General features: G+C 46.5%; 1 protein-coding gene across 1 annotated transcript; it reads right to left on the minus strand.

Annotated features, from left to right (window-relative positions):
* Positions 1-769: 769 nt before the first annotated feature.
* On the minus strand, positions 770-16,698 carry Oasl (2'-5'-oligoadenylate synthetase like). The gene is made up of 6 exons (XM_027923253.2): positions 16,484-16,698; positions 12,325-12,607; positions 10,365-10,540; positions 5,820-6,061; positions 3,358-3,505; positions 770-1,783 (listed from the first exon to the last, which is right to left on the minus strand). Exons 1-6 carry the CDS (start codon positions 16,679-16,681, stop codon positions 1,283-1,285), a joined length of 1,548 nt encoding a protein of 515 aa, XP_027779054.1. The 5' UTR covers positions 16,682-16,698; the 3' UTR covers positions 770-1,282.
* Between the last annotated feature and the right edge of the window lie 5,976 nt (positions 16,699-22,674).

Consider the following 22,674-nt stretch of genomic DNA (forward strand, 5'->3'; position numbering starts at 1 on the left):
TCTAAGATATTCCACGGGTGAAAGATAAATCAAAATAAGTTTTGTCTTTTTGGAATGCTTTGTTTATTTCTTAGGATGAGTGTGTCAAAACATCATTCAAACAAATTCTCTGGCCTTGGATTTTCTATCAAAAAAAGAAAGAAAGAAAGGTAACTGCTCTGATCAGAATGTTTGTGTCCCCCAAATTCCTGTATTGAAATCCTGACCCCCCAAGGATTTCAGGAGGTGGGGCCTTTGGAAGGTGAGTAGGTCATGAGGGGCAGAACCCTCATGACTGGGATTAGTGGCCCTCATGAAAGAGACCTCCTCCTCACTTCATCCACCATGTTGTTGAAATTAATTAGTTGTTTATTTTAACATCTCTTCCACCATGTGAAGACACAGTGAGAAGCTGCCATCTAAGAACCAGGAAGAGGTCTTTACCACATAGCAAATCTGTTAGCACCTTGATCTTGAATTTCCCAGCCTTCAGAACTGTGAGAAATAAGCGTTTGTTATTTATAAGCCATTGAGTTCATGGTATTTTGTTAGAGCGACGCAAATGGACTAAGATTGATTTATTCAATAATTCATTCATTCATTTATTTCTTTTCGGTACTGGAAATTGAATCCCGGGGTACTTAACCACTGAGCCACATCCTCAGCCCTTTTTAAATGTTTTATTTAGAGACAGTTTCAATTCTGAGGGCTCAAATTTGAGAGGTTCAAATGATTAAATAATACCCATTAGGATAGCATCAGCACCTGTGGAAATGAACGACCACCCAAATGAGAACAGAGGTTGTTTATTCACAACTTTCAGGCACTATCCTTTGCCTTCCACAGAGACTCAGGGCAGGCAGGAGAATGGGAAAGCTTTACAGTGAACCTGACAAATGATGAAGGCTTCAGGCATAGCATGATCAAGCTGGTTATCGCTGGGAAGTTGTAGGTGCCAACTACAAGCAGACTACCTCTGTGATCGGTTTGGGGAGCTCATTTGGTTTTCTCTGGTTGGTCCTAAATGGAAAGTGAGTTCTAGGTGGTGTGGGAAATTAGATAAACGGCAGTGATTGACTTAGTCCTGGACTTGGTTCTGGGTTGGCTGCTGTGGAGGCTGTGGGTCAGAGTTTTACTGTCACATAGGATCTGGCCATGGGCCATTTGTATATTTAGTCTCTCGCACCTCTTCCCCTCCCCTACTGGCAGGGCCAGTAGAGCTGTTGACAAAGTCGGTGAAGATGTGGCACCGGGGCCTGGATTAGAAGACAGAGAGGCAGACAGAGAAGCTTCCCGGAGGAAACTAGCTGGAGGGAAACCGAGCTTCTCCTGCCTTCTTCTCGGACAGAGTGAGAGTGTCGCTGTCTCCGACGCCGTAGTAGTCCAGACTGAACCAGTCCTGCAGGACGTGGCCCCGGAACTCCAGGCGCTGCAGCTCCCGGAGCAGGCCCTGCCGGTCCTCGATCTGCTCCTTTAGGCTGCGGACCAGGTGGGCGGGCTGGGCGGCGTAGGCGTGGCTCCCACCGTCCGGGCTCTTCACGAAGACCTGGATCTCGGGGGAGACGGTGTCCAGCAGGCAGACGCTGGTGTGGGAGAAGATCCCGTAATAGGCCAGGGAGCAGTGACTGCGCAGGAGCTGCCGCTCGCCGCCGGGCTCCTGGAAGGACAGGCGCTGGAGGCCCGCGCAGCCCCGGCTCTGTCGGATCTTCTCCTTCATCTTCTTTATGGGCGCGTAAGGGTTCACCCAGAGGACGAGATCGGAGCGACCCCACTGCTGCACCGTCACCTGGATGTCTCTCGCTGACTGCAGGGAGGGGAGGGGGAGGGGAGGGGGAGGGGGAGGGGAGGCGGAGGGGGAGGGGGAGAGGGGTTACCTTCATGCTTCCCCACGTGCAAAAATTCCCTTCACCTTTTTCTTTGCAAAAGCAACCCAACCAGCAGCAGTAGCAAGCCTTTAGGGAGTCCCGGCCCCTTCCCGGGGCTGCGCGTCCCCTGCTCTAGTCTGAAAGCGGTTTTCTTCTTACTGCAACCCTAGGAGGACGGATCTCCCAGGTTTTAGGGATGAAACCATTGTGGCTAAGCAGGGCTAAGTGGTCACTGGATATTAGTTCCAGAGGGAGTAAGGGCCCCGCAGTTCTGGGCAGGAATCTAGGTCGAGCGCTGCAAAGTCTTCTCATTTTTCCAGATAAAAATGTGTGCACAATTTTTTTTTTTTTAATATTTAGGAAAAACCCAGAGGCATGTCATTTTCAGCATACCTGTAGGCCTCATGTGGTTGGTGAACCCCTGATTTGCTCTCTGTGCCTTATTATAGAGTCTCTGTTTTTGCTTCTGCCTTCTGCTCTGATGGGTCAGTCTCTCGTTCCTGCACAGAACCTTGCTCATTCCCACATCCCATCCTTTATCCTTTAGTCTCACTCCAGCCCTCAGTCTAGAGTGTCCTTTGTTCTGAGCCTCTATATCTATATCAGAGCATCCAAACACACAAGGTGAGGTCTTTTGGGTTCACCTTAAGCCCTAGTTCCTTCAAGGAATCTTCTCTGGTAACTTTAAAATCACTTATATTTCCTTTTTTTTTTTTTTTTTTTTGAAGATCTACAAAGTCCTGGCTGTGAATCCTGACTTTGCTGACTCTGAGCAGTGTGACCTCGATTAATTGACTTAACCTCTCTGAGCCTCAGTTTCCTCATGTGTTAAATGGCAACAATAGTGATATTATTATATTATAATGGAGATAATGATAATGTTTGAATTTCCATTTTTTTTTTTTTTTAGAATTGCCCACGAGGATCAACTGAGACAATCCCTGGATAAGCACTCTGCAAATTGTAAAATATAATATGTGGATTAAATAGATTATGATGATCTTTGCCTGTAGGTTTGGTACTGCATAATAACTTAGTAATTTCTTTTTTTCTGAGTATCCAGTCTCCTCTGGTAATTGTTCAATCAGCTTTGTGCAGTTTGTTTAGTGGACTTGCTTCCGAACAGCATTGGGTGAGTTCTTTGAGGCTAGGGACCACGTCTTATTTTTGTATCCCTGGTGCTGCCCCTCCCCCACTCCCAGCTCCAGTTCTGGAACCTAACAGCTGATTGAGTTGACTTGGCAAGCTCAACTCCTGCAAAGAATGATCAGGGACATGGAACTGATTTTTTCAGTAGGTTATAGGGGGAAAAGAAAAAAAAGGAGGAGAATTTAAAGATGGGAAATCTGAACCTTAGTCAAAGAATTTTTCTAGGTTTATGGAACCAGTGGGCGGTGCACCGGGCTTCCCTCTGTCTCCCTGTAAAGTGCTATTCTTCATCGGCACAAAAGCAGATAGATCAACATCCCCTTCTGGGCTTCAGGCCTGTGGTGGACTCAAGAGGAGCCATTACCTTCACAGTCCAGGTGGGGACTGGGATTTCTCTGCTGTCATAGCAACAGTCCTGTTTCAGGCACTGTCTGGCCCTCTGAGCGACTAAGTCCCATCTGTACCCTTCTGCCACATTGTGGGTGGGGTCCACCGGATCCAGGATGATGGGCCTGCAACACAGGGACGGGATACCCAGGCTCCTTCTGGCTTGGGGACTGCGAGCCAGAGTAGCCTCCCAGCCACCATCTATTCAAACCACCAAGCCTCTGTAGGTCCAGGGCCTCCGGCTCCGAGTACAGGAGGTCCAGAAAGATCAGAGCAAGAGGACAGAGACCATCAGATTTCCAAAAATTCATCTCGGGGAGAGTTCTCTAGGTCATTGCAAGAAATTTTAGGATGGAGCGAGTGAGGCCTTAAAAGTCACACTGGAGCAATAACAGAGACCCACTCAGGCAGGTGTACCATTCAGAGGCAGAGCAGACGGTGCCAGTTTGAGGCTAGCACAGCTGAGTGGCTTTGGGTAATAGTAACAGTGCCAGCACCAACAGTGGACTTTCATTGAAGCTCTAGAGACAAACCCTCTGTACATGAACCTAGTTCACTCCGTACAACAATTCTACAAAGTAGGGACCAGTATTACTCTTGTTATGCCCAAGGGCATGCGAGGGCTACAGGTGAGAAAACGGAGGCACACAAATTTCCCTGTTCTCACGACTAGCAGCTAGGGTTCTTCCTCATTCTAATCCTACCGCCTTGACTGAGAGGAGGTGGGCTGCTGCCAGGTCTCTCCTTTATATAAATGTTGAATGAATATTTCAACTAATGTCAGCTCAGTGTACAGCCTGAGTGGGCCATCTGGGGAGCAAGGGTGGGTAAAGCCAGGCCTCTCACTCCAGGATCTTTTGTTCTGGGAGCCCAACTGGTGTGAGAGAACCTGAGAGCAGGCTGCTGGGTGGACGTACACTCTGGGCTCCCTGCTGGCTACAACCAACACTGGCCTCTGCTGCCCTGCTCCCTGGGGTGGTCCTGTCTGAAGGCCTAGGGGAGCAGTGCAGGCCCCCCCATGGGACTTGGGACATCTGAGGCAGAGTGGCTCATCCCGTGGTGGGGCCCGTGATCTGCCACACAAGGCTTGTGACCAGGGATTGGTCTGGTTTCCTCTTGGGTTTGGCCCAGGGATGAGAGGGGGGCCCCCACTAACTGGGTTGAAGAAGAGGGCAGGATAAGGAGGAGGAGCGGAGGGGACTGGAGGGGGAACCCGGTGGTAGAGCACTGAGCGCTTGCCTGGCTTGCAGGAGGCCCTGGGGTGGATCTCAGCACTGCCAGGAAAAAAGAGCAGAGACAGGCAGGGGAGAAGGGCGGAGAGAGAGAGAGAGAAGGAGGGAGGGAGGGGGGAGGGGGGAGGAACAAGGAAAGAGAATCAGTCTCTAGTCTACCTAAGATCCTGAAGTTATTTTCCACCTGCAACTTTCTAGATAATCCTCTCCCCCTAAGGAGACCCCCTATTTTCCTTTGCATGTACCCCCCAATACTCACATAATGGAATATTACAACTTCTACTCTAAAGTATTGATCTGCTTCCCCCAGAAACAGATCTCCAAATAAGGATTTGGCTTATTTGGAAGGAAAGCCCGGGAAACATTAAGAAAGGAGTGAGAGAGTGAGACAAGAAAAGGAAGGAAACCTAAGAAGAGGGACGGTGATATCAAGGTCATTACCACGGTAGCAGCTAGAGGTTTGTCCTGCCAGGGAACCCTGGGAACCCGTGTGGAAGAGGAGACCCAGAGTTCCTTCATCTGAGGTGAGCGGGAGCTGGGGCACTCTCACAAACTCCCTCCAGTTATTAGTTGAGGGCTATTCCAGAGGGGCTCCTGCTAGGGAGGGACCCCCCACCCCCTCCCCAGGCAGAGGGGTGCAGGTGCTGGCACTTGGAAGCTGAGCCAGCTCTCACCGGAGCCATAAAAGCCAAGGGCATTCGAGGTCTATAGCAGTGAGCGTTTTTTGCAGCATCTACCCCACACTAGATACGGCGGATCTTTCAAGCTGATTTTTGGTGACCCTTGTGGAACTCCTGTATGGGACCTTCCCATTGCATAGCAATGAGAAAATGACACAGCTGAGACTCAAACTGGAGGCTCCAAGAATCTTTTCTAATGCATCTCTAAAAAGCACTGGAATGGTCTCCTGAGGGCCAGAGGGCTAAGGGAGGGTGGAGGGGTTGTTTTGGGGACAAGGGAAAAGTTCATAACCCCTCACGGTGATCTCGACAGTCTGCAAACGTGAGACACTAACTGGAGCCATTGAGAATCTCAGGGTCAACTACTGTGGCAGCCTCGCTGTGTACTTAAGTCAATGCAGACAATTCCATACCATATTTCCCTCGAGTCTCTTCCCTCCCTCCCTTCCTTCTTTCTTTCTTCTTCTTCTTCCTCTTTTTTTTTTTTTTTTTTAATGTGAGACTTAGTGGGTAAGCTGGGCCCATACCTCTCTTTTTTGAACTGTTCTCTGACAAAGTCCTGGATGGTTGGGTGCTGGAGTGTATAGTACTTGGTCCAGTAGATACAGATGAATTCATAATCCTGGAGCAGCTCCATCACTGTGCTGAGACCCTCGTCCAGCTTGAAATTCTCATTCTCCTGAGTCCCTGTTTCCCAGGCATAGATGGTCAACAGTTCAAGGGCATAGACAGGGGGCAGGTTGGCTCTGGGGCACTTGGCTCTCACGTACTGTTTAAAGAGATGGGAAGACAGAGAGACCCCGAGTTTATATGTGATGATGGCATTGGACTAGAAGCTGGAAATCCAAATTCTGGGCCTCATTCTGCTGCTTATTGGCTGTGTGTCTGTGGCCAAGTCACCTTCCCTCCCTGGGCCTTGGTTTTCTCATATTAGAATTGGAAGTTTGGGTTAATGCAGTGTTTCAATTGTTCTTAACAAACATAACTCCTGGCATGGAGTCGTGAAGAGGTGGCCTAAGGAGTGAGCTGGCTGGGACCTGCCACCAGCATCTCAGCCTCAGAAGCACTGTTTTAATCTGTTTCTACGTGCTGAGCTTTTGGGAAGGGTTTCTTTAAATAAAGGGCTTTTCACTAACAATTGAGGGATTGAGGGAGGTAATGTTCTATAGTGAACCTTGGGATAGACTTTAGGAGACATTATTTCCTATACCATTGTATTGCAGCCATACTGTTTGGGTGGGGTTGATTCTATTCTTTTCTTTTTAGGTGGAAACAATATCTTTATTTTATTTTTATGTGGTGCTGAGGATAGAACCCAATGCCTCATGCATGCTAGGTGAGTGCTCTACCATGAGCCACAACCCCAGCCCGATTCTATTCTTAACTCCAAAGTTGGCACAAACCCAACAACATAAACTTTTACCTCTTGCCAAGTGACTGATTCAAGAGAAAAGTGTGTAATTTGAGGATGATTCAATTAGAGCATAGTTCTTTTATTAAGTGATTGAAAGAAGAGAAGTCCTTTCTTGTGTGTGGATGTGAGGGCAGGAACAACTGTGGCCATTTTGCCACTACAAGGAAGACCAAGGCCCAGGGAGGGAAGGTGACTTGATCACAGTCTCACAACCAGTAGGTGGCAGAAATTAGAATTCTTTTTTTTTTTTTTGTATTTTTTTTCCTGTAACTTGCAAAACAAAACAAAACAAAAAAACTCCAAAAACATTTTAACTGACACTGATCACTTCCTGTCTGAAAAACCTCTCTAATATTCAGCCTTGTGCTAATCTCAGTTCCTTGGAAGGCTGAAATGGGAGAAGCATGGATTTGAGGTCAACCTGGGTAATGTAGTGAGACCCCCATCTTAAAAAAAAAAAAAAAAAGCCTTTCAAACAGTCAGTTAGAAAGTGAAAAATTTTGTCAAATATCCAGCTATTGATCTGTGAAAGCAAAATTGCTCTTTCTTGTGGCCATTATAAATGAAGAGTGTATCACATCCCATAGTTAAACAGTAGCAGCAACAACATAAACAGCAACAAAAACAGACACAAGACTTTGACCTTAAAACAAACAAACACAGGAAAGCCACAGGGTCATAGGAAAGCCTTGTTCTAGTTTCCCAAATAAATGGAACTTGGAGCCTTCCTAGAGGTCAGTGACTCCTTACAAAAAACAACTTTATCCCTGACCTAAAATTGTTTTTAATTGAACTCAAATTTATTTATAACTTGTTATAGCTTTTCATGAATCCACACTTAATGCTCAATATTATAAATCCTCATTAATCAATTATAATTTTGTTGGAATTTAAACTCATGTCAATACAATTTATTTTCTCCCCAAAATGTTGTTTTCTCCAATACCAGTGAGATTTTACATTCTTAAAACTTAGATATTCCCAAAGTACAGAATGCCTGTAGTCGTTCAGATGTAAGCTTTAGGAAAAATGAACCCTATACATCAGATAGGGTGTGCATGTCTTGTAATTACTGCTGCTGGGGAGGCTGAGTCAGGAGGATCCCTTGAACACATAGTTCAAGACCAGACTGGGCAACATGGAACACCCTATCTCAAACCAAAACAACAACAAAAACCCACAAAAAATTTCATTCCTTAAGAATTTTTGGAAGACTATTTAAAAAAGACCTATGTACTCCTCTAGGGCTGATGTTCAGGGATGCTGGGTGGGTTAATCAGTCTTCTGTCTTCATAACAACTTAATAATCAACTTGTGAAAAAATAAAGTTGAGCGAGGCATGGTGTTGCATCCCAGCGGCTTGGGAGGCTGAGGCAGGGGGATGGCGAGTTCAAAGCCAGCCTCAGCAAAAGCAAGGCCCTAAGCAACTCAGTGAGACCCTGTCTCTAAATAAAATACCAAATAGGGCTGAGGATGTGGCTCAGTGGTTGAGTGCCCCTGAATTCAATCCCCTGTACCTGCCCCCTCTCCAAAAAGAAATAAAGTTGAGATAATTAACTTATAAAGAAAAGTTCATTTTTTTTTCAGTCATAGATAAACGCGATACCTTTATTTACTTTACATGATGCTGAGGACCACACCAGTGCCAGGAGGCAAGTGCTCTACCACTGAGCCACCACCCCAGTCTAAAAATGCTCATTTTGGTTCAGAATATTGGAGGCTTCAGTCCCTGACTAATGGGCCCCATTAGCTTTGGGCCTGTGGCAAGGCCGAACATCTTGGTGGGAGCAAATCCACTCACCTCCAGAGAGGAAGAGGAAAGGGGTGGGGTCCTCCCCTTCAAGGCCACACCCCCAATGACCCGAGTGCCTCCCACCAGGCCCCGCCTCTTAAACGGTCCACCTCCGATTAGCACTAAGCTGGGGACCAAGCCTGTAATGCACCAGCCTTTGGGGGACAGGTAAGGTCCAACTGTAGCAGATGCTATGACTTCCTCATATTTTGGATCTCTAACTTTTACAACCTTTCTAGATAATGATAAACATCTGAGAAAACAATTTTCTACTGTCAACAGAGCCTAGCTATAGACCTTGTCATCTTGGTACTGTGTCTTATATATTTTATTGGGTTAACCCTTTTCTTCTGCAACCTGATTCCCTTGCAAATTCTCTGCAAGCTTTTACTTAATAAATGAGTTTCTTTTTTTTCTTGTTTTTTGAAAATTTCTTTGGGACAGGGTCTTTCTATGTTGCCCGGGCTGGTCTCAAATTCCTGGGCTAAGCAATCCTCCTGCCTGCGTCTCCCAAGCAGCTGGAACTGCAGGTGTACGCCACCACGTCTGGCTATGTTGTTATCTCTAATTCTGATTCTTGTTTTGATTTGGTTGGGGCCACTACACCCCTGATGATATAATCTGTGAGTCTGGTTTTAGGTTTTGACCACTTGCTGGTGTCTATTTGGAGGTAGATGGCACCCATTTATTCCCTAGGGGACAGTAGTCAGTGGGTTTTGATTGTTCTTTCTTTATCTTGAGAATTCTGATATCTCTTGGGAGCCTCACACCTATCGTCTTACATGTTATTATGAATTTAAATCAATCAGTGTGTGTGTGTGTGTGTGTGTGTGTGTTTAAATACAATTCCCGGAAAAACAGTCCTGTGAGACTATGTGCTGGCTGACTGGTGTACTTTCTGTCGTGTTTATTTTTGTCTCATAATTAAAGTTGTAAAACCAAAACTGCTGGTTCATTTTGTTTTTATAAGTGAAAAAACATTTATATCACTTTTTTTTAATTAGAGTGGTCTCATTTGCTGTATAATTTATCTTTGGGCAATGTCTTTCTCCCCACTCCACTCCAGCGAACTTATGGAGTATAATTGGAAATAAATTCATGGGCAAAGATGAATATTTAAGGGAGGGAAAGGCAGGGAGAAGGGGAATTGCATGGATGGTGGAAGGAGACCCTCATCATGTACAAAATACATGTAATGAAGATGTGAATTTGGTGTCAACATATCTTGTCTACAGAGATATGATAAATTGTGGTATAAAGGTATATTAAGAATTTTAAGGCAAAAAATAATAAGAAAGCTCATGTAAAAATAAATAAACAGATTTAAAAATAAATAAATAAATGTAATATAAATTTTAAAAATAAATATACATATACAAGCGCGCCCGCGCGCACACACACACACACACACACACACACCCCTCGATGAATATTGACACCTAAAGGGACTGAGTCAGAATTTTACCAGACTTATTCCAAAAGCAGGTGACTTCATAGAAACAGACTGCTTAATGAAAGACAAATAAAACGAGAATGAACTACAAGGCTAGTGTTCTACACAGCTCTACTTGTGCACCATTAGATTAAACTCAGTAATGACCATGACACTGAGGAACTGGATCGTTGAGGGGGATGGATGTGGGTGGAATTCAAGGAGTCTTTCTTTCCTCTTAGGAGTCTTAGTTTGCTGGGATGGATGTGGGAGTGAAGGGCACATGAACTTGACATTAGACAGTAACCACAGCATGTCCAGCCCTTCATTACTGAAATACTATAGGCCACCTACTTTTCTCTTTCCTTCTCTTTCTTTTCCTCCCCTTCCTCCTCCACCTCTCCCTCCTCCACGCATCCTGGCAGCCCCCTTACCTGCTGGTACCAGTGTTTGACCAGCCGCAGGAGACTCTTCACTTTCGTTGGCCGATGTTTCACGAAGCATCTCTGCAGCTCACTGAAGGAAGGGGAGAAATTTCCAGGGTATCCACAGGCCTTGATCAGATTCACGTAGACCTCAGGGGGTGGCTGAGAGTTGGGGACAGCAGGCCCTGAGGAGAGAGGAAGCAAAGTGAGGTTGACTTAAGAAGCCCCCAAGGGATAAATAGTCTCTGGAGGAGGGCCGACTCATTCATTGGGGTGACCTTTTCAGGGAGACTTGAGACTTCATGTCCCTGGATATGAACAGTTTAGGGTTTGATTATTCTTCTTGTGAGATTCCTCCTCTGGAGAGCCAATGTCGGGCTTTCTATGCCTCAGTCCACTCCAGGACTATTATTGTCCTCCTTGGATGTCCCCAACACTGTCAGTTTTCCTTAACATCTGTTTTAGACCGCTTTCTAGTGATCCATTGGAATCTCTCAATATCAGAGAGGAGAACCAGTTCCCTGGCACCATCTTTCTTGATAAGATCAGATCTGTCTCTCTGACATCTTCTTCAAAGGACGATTCCATGCAGACGCTAATAGGACAATTCATAGGAGCTGGTGCACGATATGGAACCTGCTACGGTTTGGATCTTGAGTGTCTTCCAAAGTCCCATGGGCTCAAAGGTTTGGTTGCCAGCCTGTGGTGCTATTGAGAGGTGTGAGACCTTTAAGAGGTGGGGCCTACCGGGAGGAAGTTAGGTCTTTGGGGGCGTGCCCGTGAAGGGCTATAGGGATGCTACTCTGTGTTTCCTTGCCACCATGGGCCAACAGGCCTCCTGACCTCATGCTGCCGCCCTGATGTACTGTGCCTCAAAGTCCAAAGCAACAGGGCCAGGTGACCACAGACTGGAACCTCTGAAACCATGAGCCAAAATAAAACTTTCCTCCTTTTGGTTGGCTTATCTCTAGTATTTTGTCACTGAGTGACACAGAATTTACATCAGCTGGTATATTTTATTCCAAGAATCTAGAACTCTCTGCCTGAGGATTAACCATAAACGACATCAACCTAATGCTCCAAGAAGCAACGCTTAGCAAATGCCTTCCAAGAAGTTTGCAGATCAACACTCTAGTAGCCCTTCTGGGATAATGTTGAGATGTGCTTTATATTATTAATTCGAGTCCCACAGAGGCATGAAGCCCAGTTGTTAGGAGTGATGACTTACTCAGTAATGTACCTTGTGTTGATTTCTCCCCTCCCCTGTCTTTTTTTAAAACCAGTGTTGAACCCAGAGATGCTTAACCACTGAGCCACACCCCCAGCCCTTTTTTAAAATTTTGAGACAGGGTCTCACTAAGTTGCTTAGGGCCTTGTTAAATGACGGGGGTTGGTTTGAATTTGCGATCCTCCTGCCTCAGCCTCCGGAGCCACTGGGATTACAGGCGGGTGCCACCACGCTCAGCTCCCTTCCCTGTCTCCATGCCCTACTTCCTTCCCAGGGTTGGATCATCTTCCTCAGGCCCTTCCTGCAGGATCTGCTGCTAGGATAGTCCTAACAAATGACAGACCTCTGTGCTACTTACTAAAACTCTTGGTTATTATTTTAGATCCTTTACTTCGTTAGGTCTCTGATCTTCCAGAATATCCTTTCTACAGGAAGACCCTTCCTGAGCACCCTTTCTGTGGCTACCCAGGGCACCCCACTCTTCTCCTCTGAGCACTGACCACCATTTATCGTCTGTTTATCTGTGTGATTCTTTGTTAAGCTTCTGTTTCCCAAGTTGGGCATCTTGACAGACAGAATGTGTTATGCTGGGTTCAGGGAGAAGCTCAGGCCCCAGCACAGGGCGTGGGAGCATAAATGAAGGACTGCAGGGTCTCCAAGGGATCAGGAGTGACAGGTGAAGAAGTTGGGAGTCTCCCGGAGAGAGCCAGTGTGGAAGTCATGGGCTTCTGCTCCCCTTACCCAGAGCTCTGTAGGCAGGCACGATGGTGATATTGATGGGTTCCGCGGTCCCCCTGGTCTGGATGGTGAAGTCGAGAGCACTGGGGACTCCTTGGGTTATTCTCAGGTCACTGAGCCCAAGATCCAGCAGGTCCTGGCAACACCACAGTTTTCCCCAGATCAGTCTCAGGACAGTTTGGTGGTACTTGGCCTCCTCCCGGAAGCTGTGGAAACAGCTCAGGAACACCACCAGCTCCACGTCTGCCTCGCTCCTGAGCACTGTGCCATTCCCAAAGGAGCCCACCTGCAGGAGACAGAGGCCTGTTACCGGGAGGCCCTGTGCCCTCTGGGAAAAGCGGTGCATTTTCCCAGTTTGTGCATGACCACCCTGAGGGATGGGTGGGCAAGCTGAGATGTCCAGAGGAAGGGTCACTCACCCAGAGTCACTCAGTTTGCAGCCTGACTTCAGAGCCTAGGCTGCTTATCTATTCTGCACTGCATGGCTCCTGAGACCCAGTCTTGTCCCCCTGTGGAGGAACGCCTACTCCCAAGGAACACAGGGTGAGCATCTCAAGTCCCCAAATCAGAAATCCAAAACGCTCCAAAACCCGAGCTGTTCTGAGAGCTGACATGACATCACAAGCGGACATTCCACACCTGACTTCATGTGACAGGTCACAGTCAAAACAATTGTGCACTCAAAGTATTGTATAAAATTATGTTGGGCGTGGTGGCACAAGCCTGTCATCACAGCAGCTCAGGAAGCTGAGGCAGGAGGATCGCGAATTCAAAGCCAGCCTCAGTAAAAGTGAGGCCCTAAGCAGCTCAGTGAGACCCTGTCTCTAAATAAAATACAAAACAGGGCTGGGAAGGTGGCTCAGTGCTTGAATGCCCCTGAGTTCAACCCCTGGTAATTCCCCTCAAAAAATGATATTCAGGCTATGTGAGTAAGGTATTTATAAAACAGAAGTGAATTTCACGTGTAGGCTTCGGTCCCACTCCCAAGAAATCTCATGATGTACACGTAAATATTCCAGAATCAGAATATTCAGGACCCTGGAACATTTCTAGTCCCAAGCATTTTCAGGAAGGGATTCTCAACCTGTAATAATGTCTATTCTGTAGCATTTGAGGACTTGAGGGTGTATATCTGAAGAAACTCAATGCATTAAAAAGCAGGGAGCAGGTTTGACTATTGAAGTAGAGCCGTGAGCTGTGGAATGGGGCAGTTTGACTTTGACTGCGACTCTTTTGCCCTGTCTCAGCTGTGTGATCCGGGGCTGCTCTGAGCAATGAGGGAATCTGAGCCATTGGATTACTAGGAGGATTAGATAAAATACTGTATGCCAAGGGCATGGCGTGGTGCAGGAAGTCAGCAATGTATTTCTCTTCCTGTTTGTGTACTTGACTTAGCTAATCCTTCTGCCCTCTGGGAATCCATTTCCCATCTGGAATGGAAGGAGACTGGATGATTTTTTTTTATTTTTTTGACCAGGGATTGAACCCAGGAGCACTTAACCACTGAGACACATCCCCTGCCCCTCTTTTATTTTTTTACATTTTATTTAGAGACAGGGTCTCGCTGAGTTATTTAGGGCCTCACTAAGTTGCTGAGGCTGGCTTTGAATCTGCAGTCCTCCTGCCTCAGCCTCCCGATCTACTGGGGTCACAGGTGTGTGCAGCACTGCACCTGGCCTTTGCCTGGATGATTTTGAGGGGGAGCTTTTAGATATTCTGAAATTCTAAACTTGCTCTCTGAGCCCTGCTGCCTGATAGACAAAGCCCCCTCACCTCTCTGGCTCCTCTCTTTCTCATCTCTGGAGGAAGAATGGGTGGGGAAGGCCAGACCCCAGGGGGGCTACATTTCCTTGCAGATGGAGTCACTGCACATGGATTACAATTCAGCTGTGACAAGCTGAGCAGGCCTTGTGTCTGGTACCACTGGAAGCACTTTATGTATATTACCCCTTTAAATTCTCACACTCACCGATGAAGCTGGGAATTACTAAGAGAATTCCCCAATGTACAGATGAGAATACTGAGGCTGGGGGTGTTGATCAACTCGCCATGCCTCCCCCAGTCAGCCAGGAAATCAGATGAGTTAGAACACCAGAAGCTGGTGGCTCTTCCTCCTCTTTCTCCCCGCAACCTGAGTCTGTGAGTCACAACCTACTCCTAGGAGGAGGAGGAGACACCTGCCATCTTTCCCCCACTTTACTAGATTTCAGACTCAGCATTTCCACTCCATGTGAGAAGGTTGAAGTGGATACTGCGTGTGGGCGAAGGGCAACACCCCTGGAGACCATGTCTACCCCGCCTTTTCTGCTTTTCCCAGTGGTAAGATCCAGGCCGAGAAGGAAGAACAATCTAGAGCAGGCTTCGTGACTTGCTTCCATTGGAGCCATTTAAGCCCACTTCTTTCAAAGGCAAAGCATTGGCTCATGCAGAGGGCTCAGACTGCCAGGTTTTCAGAAGGTGGGAGGAAGGGAGAGTCTAGAGTCTAAATAAAATACATTCCGTCTCACTGGTCATTATTCTTTGGGAGTCTCTACCTTTTAGGGGTTTTAGGGTAGGATCGTGGTCTGTAAGAAAAATCGGATGGTCTATAAGAAAAACTGAGGCTTGTGTAAATACCATTTCCTGCCATCAGAACTTAACCTGCTTGTAGCACTCCTCCCGCCCCCCCCCCACCTCATCCCCTCCCTTCTTTCTCAGAGTTGTCTGGAGGGGGTGGGAACTGCCCAAGTTCCCCAGGCCCAAAAAAGGCCTGGGCCAGGGTTACAAATGTCCTTCTGTTTTTCAGCAACTACCCTGCACTGATCTAGCCTGCTTTTGTCCCATTTGCTTGGTGAAAGAGAGGTGAGGAGAATCATGTGCTCCAGACGTAGATGAGAGGAGATGGGATAGCTAAGGTCATGCAGCAGGCAGGACAAAAAGCCACAGCTCAAACCCAAGACTGTCTGATGTCAGAGTTCGTGGTTTTGCACTTCTAAATCCATGTCCTCAGCCTCCTGGGCTGCCTCTAAAGGGAGAATTGGAGTTCTAGACTAGGAGTCAGTAAGCCAAATTCTAGTCTTGCTTTTGCCACCAACTTGCTGTGTGACCTTGGGATATCTTTTACCCTCTCTGTGTGTCCATAGTGTTTAATGAAGGTTTGGCTGGGACTGATTCTTCAGGGCCTTTAGAGCTCTGGCCCTTTTAAATTTTGATCCTAGCTGGTATAGGAGGTGACATGAATCACGAGAAAATGTGCTTGGGGAAAAATCCTAGTGAGGGGGCCCGATCCCTAGCTGTGGAGTCAAAATTCAAATCCCAGCTTCAATACTAGTTGTGTGTCCTTGGGAAAGCCACCTCACTTCTCTGGATCTCCATTATAAAATCTTCTTATTCTCAAAAACTAAAGCTTGTAGAAAAACAGAAAGAAAACAAAAAGATATATCCAACCTGGTCAGTTCCACACACCCAAACTCCCTGCTACAGCAAGAAACTTTGTCCCTGAATATTTTAGCATTGTGTCCACAAAAAGAGAGAGAGAGAGAGAGAGAGAGGACATTGTCCCCCATAACCCAAAACTACTATCACACCTAACAAAATCAACACTGATTCCCTCATGTCATCTAATCTCCAGGCCATGTGAAAATTTCCCCAGTTGTCCCCAAACCATATTTTACATATCATTCACACCAGGATCCAAAGACCTCGCATCTGGTTGTTATGCATCTTAAGACCCTGAGTCTTCATTGTGCTCATCTGTAAAATGGGAAAAGAACCATCTCTACTTCATAGGATGCAAGAATCAGAGATGACATGATCTTAAGGGATCAGGCCCTCAGAACCCTAAATATCAACTATTGAATCTAACATTATTATTATTATTATTCAGTACTGGGGATTGAACCCCGGGGCTCTTAACCACTGAGTCACATCCCCAGCCCTTTTTTATATTTTTTAAATTTAGAGACAGTGTCTTGCTAACTTGCTGAGGCTGGCTTTGAACTCGCGACCCTCCTGTATTGGCTCATTCTTAAGGCAGCAGTGTAGTGGGGCTATGGGCAGCTAGCTGGGGTGTCCTGAGACGTCAGCAGTGTGGGCCAGGAATACTGAGGCCAGGGGTCCCCGGTATCCTCAGGTATGTGGGCGTCCCCTGCGCTGGCCAGAGGATGGAGGGGCCCAGACTCACCTTGACCACCTTCAGCACCCGCGCCTCCGGGTCCAGGGCGCGCTCTCCCTGGAAGGCCTCCTGCCTCAGGAACTGCTCCACCGTGTGCACGGCCTCCAGCACCTCCTCTTTCCATCCCCGGCTGGGCTGCAGCCACTGAGCCACGAAGGAGTCCAGCCTGGAGGCTGGGACACCGTACAGCTCCTGGGCCAGGGCCATCTCTGCCAGGGTGACACTGCTGGGCAAATATATAGCCACCAGCCCATCCAGCTCCCGAACACACACCCCCTTCTTAAGGGGGCTCCTCCCCTGCTGACCTCAGACCCCTGAAGGATAAAGGACGGGGACAGAGAGGAATCCAGGGGTGAATGTGCTGCTTTTCTTGGAAGACCCCCTTGCGGCAGAAGGTGCAGTGTGCTGAGGGGACACTGGGCTGGGGCCCTCAGGTCTGGAGCCACCTTAAGAGGGCTGGCATCCTGCCAACCTTCTTGCTATTGGTTTCGATTCTCAATTTCTAGAGTTTCCTTTTTATGACGTTTAGAAACTGAAATTGGCTTGAGTTTGACCTTATAGAAGCACCTCCCTGATAGATTAGGGTTGGATGGAATCATCGGTTTAATTGTCCCAACTGGTTAAAAGGAAACAGAAACATGGAAGGAGAAGAGCCTTGCTTGTGGTTGGGTAAAGAAAGAGGCCTCAGGAATTAGTGGGGATGACTTTGAATTCCAGTGTGCCCTTCACCAGATTCGTAACCTCACTGACCCTCACTGTCTTTATTCATAAGGTAGGTTTAATGATAATACCTACCTTGCCAGGCATGGTGGCATGTGCCTATAATCCCAGTAATTTGGGAGGCTAAGGCAGGAGGATTGCAAGTTGGAGGCCCAGCCTCAGCAACTTAATGAGGCCCTGCACAACTAAATGAATCCTGGTTCAAAATAAAAGATAAAAAGGGCTGGGGATGTGGCTCAGTGGTGAAGGGCCCCTGGCTTCAATTCCTGATACCAAAACCAAACCAAACCAAACCAACAACAATAATACCTACTTCATAAGGTTGTGCTAATGAAGCATGAGAATACTGATCAGAGGCAACACTCAACTCTCAACGGATGCAGCAGTTTTAGTTCATTCACTGAACATTTATTGAGTGACTGCTGGATGCCAGGCATTGTGCTAAGAAATCTCTGAAGTTCCTGCCCCACAGGGCTGGCTCCCAGAGCAGTGGGGTGGATTCCTGGGGTCCAATGCCATGTGTACTCAGTCACAAAAAGGACATGACAACTTGGCAGGGAACCAGGCAGAATTTCTTTGGGGTCACAGGTGGTGTTGGCAGACACCGGTTTGACATGATTCATAAAGACTAAGAATCAGGTCCAAAGGACACAGCGGAGATAAAGGCGGAGCGGCCTGAAGAACCCGGATGTGTCAGGGACTTAGACACTGGATGTGCCTTGACGTGGGGCTGAGGTGGGGAGAGGGGCTTGAGGGTGGAGGCCAGAAACGGTCCTGGAGTGCCACTCACTCATCTGCTCACTTAACAAGTAATTTCTGAACACCTACTATGTGCCAGGCAGGTGCTGGGGATGCAGAACAAACAGTCCCTGTGTGCAGGGCGCCTGTGCTCTGGTGGTGGAGACAGACAACAAGCAGGAGGAGTCGGTGAAACTATAGTGAATCAAAAGGGATGAAAGCCAAGCAAGAGCATGCTACAGGGACACTGCGACATCGATGTTCATAGCAGCACAATTCACAATAGCTAGACTGTGGAACCAACCTAGATGCCCTTCAATGGATGAATGGATAAAAAAAATGTGGCATTTATACACAATGGAGTATTACTCTGCATTAAAAAATGACAAAATCATAGAATTTACAGGGAAATGGATGGCATTAGAGCAGATTATGCTAAGTGAAGCTAGCCAATCCCTAAAAAACAAATGCCAAATGTCTTCTTTGATATAAGGAGAGTAACTAAGAACAGAGTAGGGTCGAAGAGCATGAGAAGAAGATTAACATTAAACAGGGATGAGAGGTGGGAGGGAAAGGGAGAGAGAAGGGAAAATGCATGGAAATGGAAGGAGACCCTCAGAGTTATACAAAAGTACATACAAGAGGAAGTGAGGGGAAGGGGAAAAATAATACAAGGGGGACAAACGAATGTCAGTAGAGGGGGCAGAGAGAGGGGAGGGGAGGGGAGGGGGGATAGTAGAGGATAGGAAAGGCAGCAGAATACAACAGACACTAGTATGGCAATATGTAAATCAATGGATGTGTAACTGATGTGATTCTGCAATCTGTATATGGGGTAAAAATGGGAGCTCATAACCCACTTGAATCAAATTGTGAAATATGATATATCAAGAACTATGTAATGTTTTGAATAGCCAACAATAAAAAATTAAAAAAAAAAAAGAAAGCCAAGCAAGAAAAGAAAGGGTTGTTTGAATCCGCTCGTTTGCTACAGTGACTAAAAGACCTGCAAGAACAATGAGAGGAGGAAAAGTTTATTTTAGGGCTCAGGATTTCAGAGGTCTCAGGCCCTAGACAGCTGGTTCCACTCCTTGGGGCTTGAGGACATCATGGTGGAAGAGTTGGTGGAGGGAAGCAGCTCATATGGTGATCAGAAAGGAGAGAGAGAGAGAGAGAGAGAGAGAGAGAGAGAGAGAGAGAGAGAGAGAGAGAGATCTCCACTTGCCAGATACAAACTATAGACCCCACAGGCCCCTGCCCAGTGACCGACCTCCTTCAACCACACCTACCTGCAGTTAAGGCTCTCCCAACCCAGCCATTTCTCCTCCAAGCCTCTTGCATTGAATCCCATGTGAGCTTTTGGAGGACACCCCACATCCAAACCATCACAGGTGTTCAGTCCTCTATGAAGTGGTCAGGGAAGGCTTATGGAAAGGAGCTATTTGAACAAGACAGTGAAGTGAAGAGCGAACCATATGTATATGGTTCGTTCCCGGCAGAGCAAAGAGCAAGTGCAAAGACCCTGTGGTGGTAATGTGCTCGGTGGGTTTAAAGAACATCATTGTGCCTGGAATGGAGCTCAAGGGAGGAGTTGAACGAGGATTAGGGCTGAGTAGTAAAGGGCAGGGAGGCAAATGGTTTTGGATTTTTTTTTTTTTTTTGGTACCAGGAATTGAACCCAAGGGTGCTTAACAACTGAGCCATGTCCCCAGCCCTTTAAGGTTTTATTTTGAGATAGGGTTTCACTAAGTCACTTAGGGCCTCTTAAATTGCCGAGGCTGGCCTCAAACTTGTGATCCTCCTGCTTCAGCCTCCCGAGTTGCTGGGATTACAGGCAGGTGCCACTGCCCCTGGCATGGTATTGGATCTTGGAGGCTACTATTAAGACTTCTTTTTTCATCTGAATGAAATGGGGAGCCATTGGAGAGTTTTGAACAGAGGGAAGGACATGATCTGATTTCCGTTTCAATGGGAGCCATCCCACTGGCTGTGAAGGGAGAATTAGATTAAAAGCAGGGGTTGAGAGGGGAGGTAAGAAGGGAATCAGAGGTGTCATCAGAGGGTTAGTGCTACTGTACTAGTCCAGGCAGGACATATGGTGGCTTGGATCAGAGTGATGACAGAGAAGGTAGGGAGAGTAGTGTGATTTAAACAGAGAAAAAACTGGAATATATCCATATACCATCAATTAGCTCTAACAATTATCAACCTATGGAATCTTTTGATGATACACCATCCACATATTTCCTTCGGTATTGTTTGGAATGGAATCCCAGGTTCATCATTTTGATGGATCTATTTTGACTCTAAGGCTAGGTCTTGTGGATTGATAGAGAGTAATCAATAGTGAGGGGAAGATCAGAGTTAAGATGTGTTCTAAGTCTGTGGGCTTTAGCAATCAGAAGGATGGAATTGTTCTTTTTTTTTTTTTGTACTGAGGAGTGAACCCAGGGGAGCTTAACCACTGAGCCCCGTCCCCAGCCCTATTTTGTATTTTACTTAGAGACAGGGTCTCACTGAGTTGCTTAGTGCCTCTCTGTGGCTGAGGCTGGCTTTGAACTCGTGATCCTCCTGCCTCAGCCTCCTGAGCCACTGGGATGACAGAAGTGCACCCCCATGTCTGGCTCTGGAATTGCTCTTAATTTAGGGGAAAATGTGGGGCAAGGGTGATGTGTGGGCGTGACGATCAAGAGCTGTTTGGAACTGATCTGAGGTGCCCACTAGAGATCCAGGTGGAGACGTGGACGAGAGTTGGATGAAGGAGTCTTGATTTCAGGTCTGGACTTGAGATACAAATTTGGGAATCACCAGCATAGAGGTATTTAAAGCCAGGAGACTAGAGGAGAGAAGGAGTGTAGAGCAAGGAGGGAAAGGGACCAAGCACCAAGCCCCTAAGCCTTCAATATCATGCAGAAGTTGAGAGTTGCAGAGCTAGCAGAGAAGAACGAGAAAGAGTGGTGTGGAAGCTAAATGATGACTCTGTTTTAAAAATGAGGAAATGAACCACTGGGTCAGCCCAGGTGAACGGGCTCTGAGTCTATCCTGGGGACAGTGGTAGATGAGAAGAGTGACTCGTGACAAAGTTAGAATCTGGAAAAATTGGTCTGGCTGCTTCTGTGGTGAGGATGGATTTTAGGGGGCAAGAGCAGATGCAGAAAGGTGGGTCCAGACTCTGTCCTGTGGTCCAGGCGAGAGGCACTGGTGGCCCGGATTAGGCTGGAAGCAAAGGAGCTCAAGAGAAAGGCTTGGATCCTAGCTCTCTTTTGAAGGAATGGTGAACAGGAAAGGGGTGTGTGTGTGTGTGTGTGTTTTGATATCAGGGATTGAACCCAGGGGTGCTTAACCACGGAGCCACATCCCCAGACCTTTTTTATATTTTAGAGACAGGATCTCGCTAAATTGCTTAGGGGTCTCACTAAATTGCTGAGGTTGGCTTTGAACTCAAGATCCTCCTGCCTCAGCCTCCTAAACCACTGGGATTACAGGTGTGTGCTACTGAGCCCGGTTAGGTGTGTGCAGTTTTATGGGAGATGTGGAAGCAGAAGCCAGGTTAGAATGAGTTTAGGAGAAGTGGGGTGAAGGGGGTGGAAACCAGAAGTGCAGATAATCCTTTCAAGAAGTTTGTCAACCATGACAGTATTGCAGTGTAAGCTTTCAAACTGGCTAACCCCAAATGGAAAGCATCATGTTTTTTAAAATATAATAAATTCCAAAAAGTCCTCATGCTTCTACTGTTTGATCATACCGTATTAAAATAATATTTTAATATGATTTGTAATAGTAAAATAATTTGATTTAAATTTAAGTAAAATTTAAATTGAATTATTTTAAAGTAACAATAAAATAATGTAAAGAGTAGTAGAAATTTCACAAACTTAAGTCAACAACAAAATAAGACTCAGTGGGATGAGGATATAGCTCAGTTGGTAGAGTGCTTGTCTCGCAAATACTAAGCCCTGGGTTCAATCCCTAGCACCCCCCCACAAGTAAGATCCCAACATTTTCATATGTTTATGGTGACAGAAGATGAACTCTGGGCTGGGGTTGTGGCTCAGCGGTAGAGCACTCGCCTAGCACGGGCGGGACCCGTGTTCGATCCTCAGCACCACATAAAAATAAAGGCATTGTGTTGTGTCCATCTACACCTAAAAAATAAATATTAAAAAAGATGAACTTCAAGGCAATATAAAAGTCATTCACATAAGAACCATTTAGACCTTATATATTATTTTTTTGTTCACCTTCAACAAATCTCTGAGGGTTGAACAGCTGTCAATCATTTGATCATTAATGTATCGGATGCCATTTGAAAAAAATATATAATCAGGATGACCTGAGTTTATTCACATGGTCACTATTTATCCTAATTTGTTATACATGATGGCAGAATGCAAGTCATTTCATATCACACATATAGAGCACAATTTTTCAAGTCACTGATTGTACACAGAGTATTTTCACACTATTCGTGTCTTCATACATGTCCTTAGGGTAATGATGTCTGACTCATTCCACCATCATCCTACCCCCTTGCCCCCTCCTTTCCCCTCCCTCCTATTTTTTAAATAATGCTTATTTCTCATGCTAGAAGGTAGAACAAAATCCCTTCTCCCGATTCAGTATGGAAGATCAAACTTCTCATATGGCAATGACACCACAGTCTCCAGGTAGACATATAACAGCCTGAATCACAGCTCTCTCCACATAATGTTCATGTGAGCCTCTGTTTCCTATCAAACCGG

Source organism: Marmota flaviventris, chromosome 1, assembly GCF_047511675.1.
Source record: "Marmota flaviventris isolate mMarFla1 chromosome 1, mMarFla1.hap1, whole genome shotgun sequence".
Taxonomy (NCBI): domain Eukaryota; kingdom Metazoa; phylum Chordata; class Mammalia; order Rodentia; family Sciuridae; genus Marmota; species Marmota flaviventris.